Genomic DNA, 14,535 nt, shown 5'->3' on the forward strand with positions numbered 1-14,535 from the left:
GCCTTGGCCAAATGCTTCATCACACTGTCTTCCTTGAGTTGTCTCCTCTTATGCCAAGGGCAAAGGACCCCATCTTATTCACTCAATCGTGAACTTTTTTTCTGCACCTGAATTAAGATTGTTTAGAATTCCATGATTAGTGACACAGCCTTAGTACACGAACGATGTAGGAACAGGACTTGAATCCACAAACCTTGCTCTACTTGAAGGAGCTAAGTCCTGAATCCATAGAACTAGGCTCTCCAACCCTTAAATCCAGAAGGGGTTGTACTTGAATCCACAAGCACAAAGGCACTCTCTAACAAAGAGAACACTCAGAGGGGAGAACCAAAAGTTTGAACAAGACAATAGTTTTCAATAATGCCCATTGAGGGGTACATGGGGGGCTTCTATAGGCCACGACAAGTGCATGGTCGTCCATAATGACTGTACCCATGACAAGACAAGTCAAAACATAGAAAAAAGCAATTCTGACAAGCTAAAACAGAGGATAAGCAGCCTACTAGGCTTGAGCAGAGATATCCTGCAGATTCTGGGGCCTGTAGAAGCTATCACGAGATATTTGTGTGGCTCAAGAAGATCCTGATGGAATAAAACAGAAGATATGCAGATCTGACAAGTTAGAGCAAAGATCCTGGCAGAAGAAGAATCTGGCAGAGGATTTTGTCAGAAGATATTGTCAGATAAAATCCTGTCAGAGATAATCATGTCAGAAGATCTTGTCAGAGAAAATTCTGTCAGAGCATTTTTTAGGGGCCCTAGGTATATTTCTGCAGATCCTGTCAGTTCTAGAAGAATCTCCTTCTTGGGCCACAACTTGCCAATGGGCCTCAGAAAATGAGCTTCTGGGTTATATCAATTAGGGACTCATATGCAATAATTAAAGTATAATCGTCCATACACCATGTCTACGGTTTCTTATGTCTAAGTACCCCTTATATAACCATGACATGAATCAACTTGAATGACATATTGGGATGTAGTACCTTTTAGGGATTCATATGGATCAATTTAGTGAAGTATTTTTGTTAAATACACACACTAGTTATCTTTATTATGTCCATATGGATGGCTATGATACTTGGCATAGTCATCATATGAGTGAGACAAGATAGTGTTGTTCTGTTCGGATACTTGATTTCCTTATATATGTCATTTGAATAGAAATATTTGGAATATGTACTATAAGACTAGTGATGTATGTTTTATGATCTCGTCATATTCACTATGTTTTATCATGTATTCGTGTATTTCATTATTAATACATCATATCAATTAACTATTAACGAGATTTGGAATGTGTGGTTGACTTGACGGCCACATACATTTCCATGATCTCTATGCCTCATTGTGGTTATCTTTCCATCTATCTCCCCCTCTCGTGTGCTCTCACCTCACCTCTCTATATATACCTCACGTTGTCTCTCTTTCTCTCTCCATGCCTCTCTGTCAATCTGCTTGATTTGTTCTCTCTCCCTCTCAGCATGTTTATCTTTTTATATTACTATAATAGTTACAAATTGTTGCTTAAAAATATATAAATCTAAAACAAGCTCTGCCCTAGTACTAGTTTATTTTTTTGTAAAGGCAAGGCAGCAATGTCAACTCATGCCAAATACAATATATATACTTAAAAATTAAAGTTAAACATAGTTTCAAAACTGGACCATATCTGATCCCTATTGCCAATTTAATAATTGGTCAGATTGATTGATCAGATTTCTGTTTGATAACATTATTTTTTGCTTGGAAATATAGTCCTAGTTTCTTAGACATTGTGAAACACCTATGCTGAGTCAGAGCATGGTTTTGAGTTTTTTGGAAAGCTGAGATTCATATCTTTATTATGAATTGGTGTTATGCTATAGAGTCAAATTGGGGGATGAGTAGATCCAATGTCCGTCCATTTTGTTGTTCCATGCAACCTGGTATTTGATTTCTAGCTCGCCTATCATCAATTTCATATAACATCATAGTATATAAACAACTCATATAGTTAGATTAATCTTTTAACATTGATGTCTCAACCATTCAGATATTTCCAATAAATGAGTGAGTAAAATATATCTAATAACCCAGTAATGTTTGATAAATTCTGTGTCCTTTCATGATACACTTTTGCATATGTATCCCTAAAAATGCATACAACTGTTTAAAATTAATCAAATCTTTTTATGGATGATCCCATTTTACTGCTCTAACATACTAGAATTTTCTTTGTGAAATGACTTAAAAAAATAAAATGCAAGGGTTAGACACTACACCTCAGTGATGAGAATCTTAATGTAATCCATAAGCGAGATTTGTTAAAATATAATTATTGGGTGGGACATGGTCAAAGTTAACCCATTTTCATTGCAGCAAATATGTTGAGGAGAAGTCAATTACCCATAACTCTGGTTTGGCTTAATCAGTAAATGTAATCCATCATTAGGGTCGGATGAGTATCTAATTATATGATGGGCCATGGTCAAAATAAACCCATTTTCATGGCACTAAATAGGTTGAGGAGAAATCAGCTGATTTTACCATGGCTGTGGTTTGGCTTAATCAGTTACACCAAGTTTCAACCTCAGATCACTTTCAGAATAGATCCAACTCATCTATTTTTCACAATAAATCCCTAATTCCAGCAAATGTTGGGCATGTTAACCTCATTCATGGAGGGTCAAAGCCTGATCAAAGTGAACTTCAAGATGTCAACTCTCTGTCAGTCTGGATAGATAACAACCCAAATATCTACACTTAATGTATGTGTTTTCTTATAACTACATCCCTAATTAGAGCACTTGAACTCTAATTTACTTCTTCGCCATCAGTGTGATGTAATTGAGGTATTTTTAAGTGAATTTTGGACACTCAACACTTTAGGAAAGGCTTTGAGGGTCAGCATCACTTAAACTGGTTTATTCCCTCTCCAAATCCACAAACTTCAGCAAGATAAGGTTTTCAAGATAAAGTTACAGGGAACATAAACAGATGTCTTAAGGTACACAAATCTGGCAAAAAAAAATCATCAAAAGATATTGGGCACTTCCATCTTTGGCTCTGGTTCTTCAGGATGACGTCGATGAGCGACATTGTCTTTAACATTGTTAGACAATTAGCCACTGAAGTCATCGGCATCAACGAGGGTAAGTCGCCTATAGTATAAGAATATTTCCATCAATGACAGTGCCACTGTCAACTAGACTGGTTGGTGTTGACGACGATGGTGCAAAAATCGACACAACCGACAAATTTTAACTAGAATTTACCAAAGTTGACGGCTGACATCGTCATCGTCAACGAGGGTCTACGACGGTACCGATGATGTCACATTTACGAGTGCAGATTCCTATTCCTCCTCACTATCTACATCTTTCTAGATCTCCATATTCTTCCTCTCTCTCTAACATACCTGTTAAATTATAAACCACTAAGGCAGGTGAGGATTCTAAAAGAGCAGAAAAATGGCAGTTTCCAAAGGGAGCCCTCTCCTCACATCTTCTCCCATTGTTTACAGATACAAACCTACAAGGGCTACACTAGATGATAAGTTAAAAAGACTCCATCCATCTCTCTAACACGAGTAGAGCGAGAAAAAGAGCGACACTTACGTCGTCAACGGATCATACCATTCACAAGATTGTGCCTTCCCCTTCTCGCCGTCGTTGACTTCTACCTACTCTTCATCCTCTGATTCATCCGCTAGCCTGGTTAGCTCATCCTGGATCAGCAACTTGATCAGAGCCTTCCTGGCCGTTAGATCCTTCTTGTAGTGCTCGCCTGGGATCAGAATTTCCAAAGCTTTAGGATGTGTACATTTGAGAGAGGAGAAACAAATTAGCTGATGAATTCCTTCACTTACTGAGTTTCTTGAGTATATCGGTAAATGTGGCCTGGAAAAATAAAATAAGACAATTATCATTCAGGGCGCTAAGTTTATGGAAAGTAAGATTGACATAAAAGTGAGATTTTCGGGAAATAGATCAATTTATTCGAACCGAGTTGGAACATAAGAATAGCCACAGTTAAATTTTATACCAGATTTTATATATTCGGGCTCCAAAGTTCAGGGAGAAATGGATTAGCAGAAGTGTGAGAATTTGCGGAAAAAATATAAAGATTTTTGTGTTCATGGGGTGTTTGAGAGAATTTCTATTTACCGTGTTGAAATCTACTTCTTTGAGGATGGCGCAGATCTTTTCCTTCAACTCTTTCTCGGTTGGGCTTGAATCCTGGGCTTTCCCCTGGCCTGACTTTTTCCCTGAAATTAGAACGTACGTTTTATTATCTTTCACGACCAAGCTCCAATTAATTGGTTGACTTTCTCCCAAGACCTAGACAACAACTTTGGGCCCCAAAGTTTTCTCCCTCTAAACCCAAATCTCTAATGTACGTTCAGCGATGACAGGCATCATCATCCATGAGATGATGTCAAATCGTCACCGTAATAGGTTGAAGACCAAACATGGATCACAATGATGATGACGAAGTTAGATGATAATGGTGACGATGACAAACTTATCATTGCCCTCCGACCCAAGTTCAGCATCAGCAATGAGGACACTTCGTCATTGTCATCTGGTTTGCATGATTCATCATCGGTCATTTGTCCATAGCACCTATGGATCACTGATTCGTCATCATCAGAGAATCCTACTCTTTCATTCTAAAAGAAAAATCAGCGAACCCTATTCTTTCATACAATAATTACTGACTAGTCATCATCTGAGAATCCTGCTCCTTCATTCAGAAAAATGAATCAGTGAGCCCTACTCTGATGTATTTGTAAATCTACCACGCCAAAGTAGATTTGACAATTTTTCCAAAGCCAGGGGAATACAGCCCGTGGGCAATGAAGATGAGGATGATGAAATCCTCATCCTCTAGGATCATTATCTTCTGCGACCAGGGTATAGATGATAATAGTGTTCTCATCGTCACTCTAGCATAGTTCATAACGAGGGCAAAAAATTGAAAGAACAAAAAAATGGAAATAACGATAGCGAGGGCAAAAAAATGGCAAGAAAGAGATTTGCACTTAGACGGAAAGAACAATTCATTAAATTCATCATAGCACCATCGTGGTCATTGTCCTCGTCATTTGCCTACCTCCAAGATGACGATGAATACTACTACAAGATGACAGCAATGATGACGACTTCATCATCGTCATCTCCATTCCCATAAAGACAAATGATGATGACGAACACGATTCATCATCGTCCTGAAAGAAAGAGAATACAAATGGGGAAACCTACAACATTATATATCAAATATCGTAATACAAATTTAAAAAAGAAGAAATCTGAGACCCACGACCTGAAGATTTATTCTCCTTTGAACCAGCTTTCGTAGTTTCATGATTCTTTTTCCTTGAAAAAACCCTTTCCTCTGCTTCAGCCTTTGTTGAACGCTTGGAAGTTGATTTAGAAGGACTTTTTACTGGTGTTGTGGCCTTCTTTTCTTTGGCACTTTGAGAGGAACTACTTTTCCTCGATGTTTTCTTTGAGGCATCGACTCTTCTTTTTCTTTTGTAGCCTTCTTCTTCCTCAGAATCACCATCTAATCCATCTTCATGACCACTATCGGAGTGCGTGGCTATCTCTTTATCATCATGATCATCATCCTCATCTGTTTCAGTCGTCCTTCTCTCGGTTTTGGATGAACCCTCTACTTTTGTTCGTTTCTGCAAATATGAGAAAGGAGTAGATTTTACCCTTTTGAGAAGGAAAATGAAATATAACCAACATTATCGTAATATACAATGATGAAAAACTATACATTTTTTCAGGACATACTAATTAGAATATTGAGAATCTATTAATTTTCAAAAAAAGAATTTTGATAAAAGAATCAAAAAACAAAATTTCACTGTTCCAGAAAGCATTTTACATACAAATACCTTCCCGGAAAGCTTCCCAGAGTCGCTAGAATGCTTCCCCAGAGAGCTCCTGACAGATCTCTTTCGCTTGGCAGAATTCGATGACTAGAGAAAACATACAAGAAAAACATAAAAAATGAGATCGCTAATTATTAAAATTCCTGCCAATACTCATCGTATAGTCATCCCCCCTCTCTCTCTCCGATTTAAGCAAGAAGTTGAATCTTAGAACTTACCAGCACTTTCTCAGGATCTTTGGCGTTCAACTTGGGATGAGGTGCTGCCAGGAAGTCAGCAAGTTGCTCCACAAGGTCTTCCTGAGAGATTTTATCACCGATAAGATTGAATATAGTAAAAACGATTCAGTATCCTTGACAAGACAAAAGGACGAAGGTGAATCTTCCTAATCCCTGTTATACATTCATATGCGGATGATGATAACTATGGGATAAAATTTATTGCCACTCGTCACTAAGGATGAAAAAATGTCATCATCGACGTTATCGTCATCCCAGCAAATAACAACAAGGATGATGGAAATTCCTAGTCATAGAGATCGTGGCTTAGGTCTCTATCAAGAAGTTTCTAGAAAGGAATCAACAACATCTTGATTGCCTTCCTTAGGGAAGAGCTACAAGTATTTAAAGGGAACCACCACTAACCCAAATAATTAAAAATATCCCTGATACGGGTTGGGGTTCGTATTAGAATGTTTACGGCCACCTGACCATTGCAGTTCCCAATGCTATATACCTTCCGTGAAGAGGGCTTTGCATCTGGCAAATCAAATAAATCGCATAGATCCAGCAATTTATCTTTGACGTGTTTTTCGAGCTTCTCCTTCAGCTTCGCCTTTTCTTTTTCCTGCTGACAAATTAAGGAAATATTTACCGGGCATGAGAATACCAGCTGGCATAGTGTCAAACAGAATATTGCAGATAAGTTGTTAAGATGAAGACAAACCTCGTTCTCATGCCATGCAAACCCAGAGAACTGGAGGATGTGGCTTTTGTGGTCAACAGCCTGAAAGGAACAAATTCTCATCAGTTTAACTAATTCATCCTCCGTCCTTCAAAAATTTTGAAGATTTTCTGGGCAGTGCAAACAACTCCAAAATTGAGACGCGGAAATAAAAAGCACAGTAAAGTCGTGGTGGAAAAGAGTCATGAACGTGTTAGGACTATTTTGAAGATGATAAGACCCCCAATCCTCGTTAGCATTTTCGCCATTTGTCTTTAAAGTAGCACCTCTTTAAATACCCGCTGTCCTCCCTAGGGAGGTGAGAGGGGTTCTTAGCAGAGAGAGGACTGGCTTTCTTTTGCTGTGGACTAAAAGATTATTTCGAAATACTTGATATTATCCAACTCGGAAGTTTTGATGCAAAAGCACAAAGGAATAAATTTTGGATTGATCAACACGACACCAGAATCAAACTGACTCACCGGTCTATCATCGATTAATAATTTACAAGACGAGAGATAATCCAAAGTTCTCTAAAAGCAAACGGAATTAATGAGTAAATATCCAAAATGACCAAATATCGAGCATAATGTTAATCAACTGGAACATCTCAGATGATGAGTTAAAAAAAATATATTAAGATGCACAATTAAAAAAATAAAATATATTTTGTCCTTTACCCTAAACTTGATTAATCGCACTAAAAAATGTGTTTTCACGAGAGCACCTTTCCCTTCCTGCCGAAAAGGAGCGTGTGAACAAGCTTGATGTCATCGGGCTTTCTCCTTGATAGCTTTCGAGCCACTGAAAACAAAGACATTGAGAGAAATAAAATTAACCATTGTAAGAAATTTGAAGTATTCAAAGAGACATACAATGAAACGACATCAGAAACGAGGGGTAAGTAACAACGAATATAAAAGCACAACATGAAATTTCAACAGAGTTAAACATTGATTCATCGGGGGGTACAAGTGGACCTTCACGGTTCACTTGAAATAACCTCAAAGACGAACATATAAAGCACAAAAAACAAGATTTAGTTGGGTCGCAGTCAATTCAGCGCACCAAATTCAAAAAACAAAGAACACTGTGGCCACTAATTAAGGAATGTAGCCGAAGATTAGGAACAAATCAAATCGGTTGTGTCAAGGAGTTGTCAGTAGTTCAGAGGCCAAAGTACTAGTTTATACTACTTAATCTCACTTATTTTTAGTAACACCCTTTTCTAGCCTGTGGATCAAATCGAATCTGCTTAAATTGCTGATTTGCTCATGAACTTCGATTCTGATACCAAATCAGCATTCAAAGCATGATGAGTTTCCGCAATTTATCACAAAGGAAACTTGTGCTTTCAATTGCACCAATGTAAGAGGAAAAAATTAGCAGAGATTTTCTGGAAAGGAAAGATGAATCAGAAAGATTATAAAGAATATAAATGCATACTCAGAGTAACTAGTCAACTTAAATTCAATCATAACAACACGGCATAGTCATATACGCCAACTTACTGGGAAAATTTAAGGAAAAACTTGGAGTAAATATTATTGGATACCTTTGAAAGCTTAAATTACGGGGAAATACACAGGCACTAAAAAAGACAAATCTTCAAAGCGTCTAGCTTACCGTTAGGTATATCCTTGAGGGGTGTTCCAGTACCCTGAACACAAATTAAATCAAAATCTAGCCAATTTCAAAATATTACTAAAAGAAACCATAAGGAAACATAACCAAAAAGCCTTACCTTTACAATCAGGAAATCTTTAGACGACCATTTTTCTACAGTCTCAACCAACCTTTCCACGGTTTTCCTTTCCCTGACAGGTCGTTCAACAGAAGATGTTTTTGAAGTTTTTTCACTGTCCTTACCTTCAGTTTTCTGAACCTTTTGACTTCTCTTATGCTTTCCTTTCTCCTTCTCATTTTCCTTCTCCTTCTCCTCTTCTTCAGCTGTCTCCTCACTTCCATCTCTCATCTCTTCATCCTCAGTTCTCTCTTGCACTTCCTTCATCTCTTCATCCACAAGTCTCCCTTGTGCTTCCTTCTCCTCTTCATCCTCAGTTCTCTCTAGTGCTTCCTTCTGCTCTTCATCCTCAGTTGTCTCTTGAACTTCCTTCTTCTCTTCATCCTCAATTCTCTCTAGTACTTCCTTCTTCTCTTCATCCTCAATTCTCTCTTGTACTTCCTTCTTCTCTTCATCCTCAATTCTCTCTTGTACTTCCTTCTTCTCTTCATCCTCTGTTCTCTCTTGTACTTCCTTCTCCTCTTCGTCCTCCATAGAAACCTCATTTTCTTTAGCCACTACAGTTTCCTCGAGTCCTTCACCCTTCTTAGCCTCCTCTTTACCCTTCTCATCATGTTCAATCACTTCACTTTTCTCTTCAAAATTTTCATCCTGCTTTTCAGGTTCCCCCTTCTCCTTGCCCTCCTCTTCCTCATTCACTTCTTCAGACTTCTCCAAAATACTTTCTTTCTCTTTGGCTGCTTCCTTGTCCTCTTCAATCTCTGCTCCTTGCTTTTCCTTGTCACTCTCGTCTTTCTCTTCCACTGTTGCAGTCTGATCCAAAGACTTTCGTTCGTCTTCTTCATGAGCCTCTTTCTCATCTCCATCCATGTTTTTAACACTTGGCTCTTTCTCGGCCTTCCCATCATTCACAACAACAGCTTCAGCCATTTCTACATCTTCAGCAACAGCTGCAACCTGTTCCATAACTTCTTCTATTGGTTCTTCGGCTAGGGTTTCGTTTTTTTCCTTCGTTTTACTTAAAGCCTCGTCATTTTCTTCATGTGGGTCTGCAGCATTGGTAGCCATAGTTGCCTCGAGCTCCTCTTGCTTTTCTAGTTCTTGCATTTGGAACTCACTTAACCTTTACTGTACCGAGTCTACACGAAAAAAAAGAGTAATTTAAGTGAAGGATAAATAAAAAAAGTTTGAGACTCGCCATGAATTTGGACTTTCTCTTCAAAAGTTTCACACCAAGTGAAAAAAAACCCTAGTATATGACAGTAGAAAGCAAAACAACTGGAGAACCCTAGAATTTGCAGATGGTCCAATCAAAACTTTTTCTACTGAGAATTTCGCGGATATCAAGGAAAGAGTTTGAAAACAGGATCGACGAACTGAAAAATTGCAACTTCACCGGAAACTACTGCTTCAAAAACAAGTTGGTGGACTCGGATACAATTCTCAGAAGATTGTTCTTCATCTATCGAAATGCAAGGACGCCACAACAAGATTCCCAACTCCACCCAGCAAAAAATCACACGAATGGAAGCAAACCCACCAAGAAAATAAATAAAACTGCGCGACCAGAAGCGAAAATTCAGCAACTTGACGGGCCCCGCGAGTTCTCGGAAGTTCTTCTCTACATCAAACCACCGAAAAAAAGCCTTCCGAAACCGAACACACGCCTTCAAAACAGTAAAAAAAACCTCCCTAAAAAACCCCCGAAGCAAACAACCCGCCCCGGCCCCCCAATTCGGTCAAAAAATCCTAAAATTATCCGAAAAATTCAGCATTCAACAGGCTAACTCATCGATCAATAATCATTACCTGAGAAATTATCCTCTTCTTCTTCTTCTTCCCGTCGAGCCCGCCACTTCTCTCGATACGAGGAAAACAAAACAAAGAAAAATAAATAAATAAAAAGAGAAATACGCGCGCTTCGGACCCCAAATCCGGACTTTATTTACAGTTTAATTCCCCTCAACGTACTGAGTTTCACTAAATGCGGATTAGACACGTGCGACGGTACGACACGTGTGACGGGTTTATTAGAATTCGGTCCGGGTTGACTCGCTCAAATTGGGACGGATGACGTGGCATCTTCGTCCGTTAACGTTGACCGTAATCCGTCAACGTATAACGGTATTAAAACAGTTGTGCTACCTGTTCCGTTTAGTTCCGTCGTCAGTGGCGGTGATCTATTTGACTCCGGCAGAGTTGACTCGCCCAAGTTGGGACGAATGATGTATCGTTTTCGTCCATTTAAGTCATCCGTTGACCATCAACTCATAACGGAATGAAAGCGTTTGTGCTTCCCATTCCGTTCAGTTCACTCATCGGTGCCGGTGACTTATTTGAATCCAATCTGAGCTGACTCGCTCAATTTTTTCGTCCATTTAAGTCATTTGTTGACCATTAAGTCACAACAGAATGAAAGCATTTGTGCTTCCGTTCCGTTCGGTCATCAGTTTTGGTGATTTATTCGAGCATGGTCCGAGTTGACTCGCACAAGTTGCGACGGATGACGTATCGTTTTTTTGTCCATTCAAGTCGTCCGTTGACCATCAAGTCACGACGGAATGAAAGCATTTGTGCTTCCCGTTCCGTTCAGTTATGTTGTGAGTGCTTGTGATTTATTCGAATCTGCTTTGACTTGACTCTCTCAAGTTGGGAAGGATGACATCTCATTTTTTGTCCATTTAAGTCTTCCGTTGACCGTCAACTCGCAATGGAATGAAAGCATTTGTGCTTCCTCTTCTGTTCAGTTCCATCGTCGGTGATGGTGTTTTATTTGAATCTGGTTCGAGTTGAATCACTCAAGTAGGAACGGACGATGTATCATTTTCGTCCATTTAAGTCATCCGTTGACCATCAACTCACAACGGAATGAAAGCATTTGTGCTTCCCGTTCCGTTCTGTTCTGTTGTGGGTGCCTGTGATACATTTGAATCCGGTCTGAGATGACTCGCTCAAGTTGGGACGGAAGACGTAACATTTATCGACCATTTAAGTCTTCCGTTGACCATCAACTCAGAACAAAATGAAAGCGTTTGTGCTACTCGTTCCGTTCAGTTCCGTTGTCGGTGCTGGTGGTTTATTCAAATCTGGTCTGAGTTGACTTGCGCAATTTGGGATGGATGATGTGTCCTTTTTGTCCATTGATGTTATCCATCACGAGCCAACTTAAAACACAATGAAAGCATTTGTGCTTCCCGTTCCGTTCAGTTCCGTCGTCGATGCTGGACATTATTTAAATCCTCTCCAGTTAGCTAAGTCAAGTTGGAATGACCTATCATTTTCACCCGTTAAGCTGACTCCATCTTCAAAGTATATCACACTTTTAATGAAATTATAGATATGGAATATAGGTTGACATAATCAATGAATAAATATAAAAGATACACATTATTCAATTCATGTAACGACTCATTTTTGGATTTGAATGGTTATTTTTGAGTGTCAATTAAGTTATCCATCCATGCTCCAAAATGTGATTGTTAATATATAATTTTGGTTTTCAAACTATTGTTTTAAGAGAGCATATAAACAGATATATTGTGAATATAGATGTGAATTAAATTATTAAGTTGTCAACCTGACTAGAATTCATGGTCATATTTTTGACGATTTCGATTCATCTTTACTATGGAATTTCATAAAATTTTGACTGTCGAGCTTCAAGTAACAGTGATATCAAAGTATTATCGTCATGGTAAACATATTTAGTGTGATTTTGAAAATTAAAGTTGAAGGTATTACTATATGAAAAGGTGTAGATGTATGATAGAGGATGCACATGCTTTACTAGATGACATGCAAGCATTTTTTGGTAAATTGGCAAGCTTGAGCGTCATAATCTGACATAAGCACCTGGCTTGATATAACAATATGAGAGTGTCTTAAAGGCATGATCCATTTAAAATATCTATTTTCATATAGTTCAGTCATATATAGTAGAAAAAACTTGTTTTCTTTTAATGGCAAGAATGGTAATATTCCTGTGATTGCCCTTTTTTCAAGAGTCAACTGAGAATTGGCCTATGGAAATTAGTTGACACCCTGATACTGGGCAAAGAGATATCAATTTACTGAATTACAATAGTCCTGGTACACACTTCACGGTATAATGTGCATTAATTTAGCTGCATGTACAGGAATCTATTTGATCGTATAGGTTTCTGTCAGACAATTAACATAAGATAATAGGAAAACATCTTGCAAATCAAAATCACAATCTGGATATTCTCCATTCATTTGGAAAATAACTTTCAAATTTTTTTGTCACTGATAATGGGATTAGAAAAGCTATCAATCTTTGAGTAATGGAAAATTTTCTCCTATATTTTATTGATATTCAAGTCATATGACTCTATATTCACTGACATCCATTATGTGTTACTCAAAACATCTTATAAAACATAACACAGAGAAATGCTGAATCAAGGCCAAACCATAGAGAATTCTTAATCGAGTTAAGTTACACATATTATATTCAATGGAGACAATGTGATAATTCAGGAGAAACAGGGGCAAGACTATGGAGATAGAGGTGGTAATAAGTCCATTTATCCTAAAAAACATTAGAATGAAAAAGATTTCAGCAATGATAATTAATTAATCATCATCAATATGGGGAAATCTTAAGCACATGTGCATTTTATTACCAATCAATCACTTAACTAATCTATATATGGCAAGACAATGGGAATCCTCAGCTAGAATATTCCCTCGCTAGAGAAGCACATCCCAGTAAAACCTGCTGGTATGGAATACTGTCACCCTTCCTCATAGAACAAAGTATGAAGACCAGGACATCAAAACTATTCATCACCAAAATCCAGTAGAGTATCCCCAATATTGAAGAAGAATAGAGACGTAGAAAGAAAAAAGCGCAATCTGATACCTGTTTAGTCCAAACGTTTGACAGAGATGCTTATTGGATGATCTCCATTGCACACGTCTCCGACCCTTATTGGACGATGAACCCATCAGATAAAAGAAGTTTGATCAATGATAGAATTGGAGGGATTGGTTTGTCCCATCTCTATCTCCGTCTCTATCTCCATCTCTATCTATGTCTCTATCTCTTACCTCTATCTCTATCTCCATCTCCATTTATATATCTGTATTCTAACTTTACGTCTATTTCTTTCTCTATGTCTAACTTTACCCCTATCTCTATGTATACCTCTCTCTCTCTCCGCCTCTTTCACCCTCTCTCAGTGGCTTTCTTTCTATCCCTCTCTCTCTCTCACCAAACGTCTATTTCTTCATTTATCTCTCTTTCCCTCTCCCTCGCCAAGTTTCATTCTATACTTTTCTCTCTCTTGCTCTTTCTCTGTGGCGTTCTCTTTAATAATATATTTGTGCATAAAATTATACAAGTTCAGAAACAGTTCCATTCTATTCTTTAATATATCCTTAGGCAATTTCAAAACTGTGGGATCATTTTTGTAAATATAAAATTAAATTGACCCTCAAATTCAGACCAGATGGTGTTCATTTCCTCTTCATTTTCAGGCCCATTGGGCCATGCTTTGTTCTTCATCCCACTCTTTCCGACCTGTTGTCTGAAATCAGAAAGACAACATTAAGTCCCATGTGAAGGATTGCAAGAAAGTGACAAAGCGCAAAAAATTTAGGCCTGAATTAAGAATTAATAGTATACAATAGAAAATTCCCTTACATTTTCTAAAAAGTGGTTCATCTCTTTCTCTTTCTTATTTACCTTTAACTTCCATAATCCATTCAATCCTCCCATTGCTGCATTCCACAAAGCTCAAATGGGTAGTCATGCAACCGATTTGAGTTAGTCAAACGGGCTAAATATATAAATTATTAATTAACATGTTGCAAAATTTGACATTTATATCATTAATATGATATGCTTGAATGTTCATGAATTGTGTGTTGATGGGCATGAAATACACTATTTTATGCCGTGAATGATATCATTTTGTATAGAAATACCTTTTAAAAT

The 14,535-nt window shown here is 38.0% G+C and overlaps 1 protein-coding gene across 4 annotated transcripts; it reads right to left on the reverse strand.

Annotated features, from left to right (window-relative positions):
* Positions 1 to 2,886: 2,886 nt before the first annotated feature.
* Positions 2,887 to 10,532, reverse strand: LOC144707467 (DEK domain-containing chromatin-associated protein 2-like). Of its 4 annotated transcripts, XR_013582476.1 has the most exons (13): positions 10,383 to 10,532; positions 8,574 to 9,712; positions 8,456 to 8,489; positions 7,557 to 7,633; positions 6,833 to 6,892; positions 6,623 to 6,736; positions 6,106 to 6,186; positions 5,891 to 5,974; positions 5,308 to 5,674; positions 4,149 to 4,249; positions 3,851 to 3,881; positions 3,600 to 3,768; positions 2,887 to 3,143 (listed from the first exon to the last, which is right to left on the reverse strand). XR_013582476.1 is itself a non-coding variant. In XM_078580582.1 (12 exons), the coding sequence occupies exons 2-12, from the start codon at positions 9,678 to 9,680 to the stop codon at positions 3,665 to 3,667; spliced, it is 2,157 nt and encodes a 718-aa protein (XP_078436708.1). In that variant the 5' UTR covers positions 9,681 to 9,712; positions 10,383 to 10,532; the 3' UTR covers positions 3,433 to 3,664. The 4 variants fall into 4 exon arrangements, 3 of the variants coding, with proteins under 3 accessions (XP_078436708.1, XP_078436705.1, XP_078436706.1); XM_078580582.1 differs by lacking the exon at positions 2,887 to 3,143 and having other exon boundaries at positions 3,433 to 3,768; positions 6,623 to 6,733; XM_078580579.1 differs by lacking the exon at positions 2,887 to 3,143 and having other exon boundaries at positions 3,433 to 3,768.
* Positions 10,533 to 14,535: the final 4,003 nt, after the last annotated feature.

Source organism: Wolffia australiana, chromosome 9 (assembly GCF_029677425.1).
Source record: "Wolffia australiana isolate 7733 chromosome 9, ASM2967742v1".
In the NCBI taxonomy this organism is placed as follows: Eukaryota; Viridiplantae; Streptophyta; class Magnoliopsida; order Alismatales; family Araceae; genus Wolffia; species Wolffia australiana.

Coding starts and splice junctions, on each gene's coding strand:
- LOC144707467 (XM_078580579.1), bottom strand. CDS start 9,680: ATGCAAGAACTAGAAAAGCAAGAGGAGCTCGAGGCAACTATGGCTACC. Junction 5,675..5,890: donor CTGGGAAGCTTTCCGGGAAG/GTATTTGTATGT, acceptor TCATATTTGCAG/AAACGAACAAAAGTAGAGGG. Junction 4,250..5,307: donor AAAGGAGAATAAATCTTCAG/GTCGTGGGTCTC, acceptor TTCTAATTTCAG/GGAAAAAGTCAGGCCAGGGG.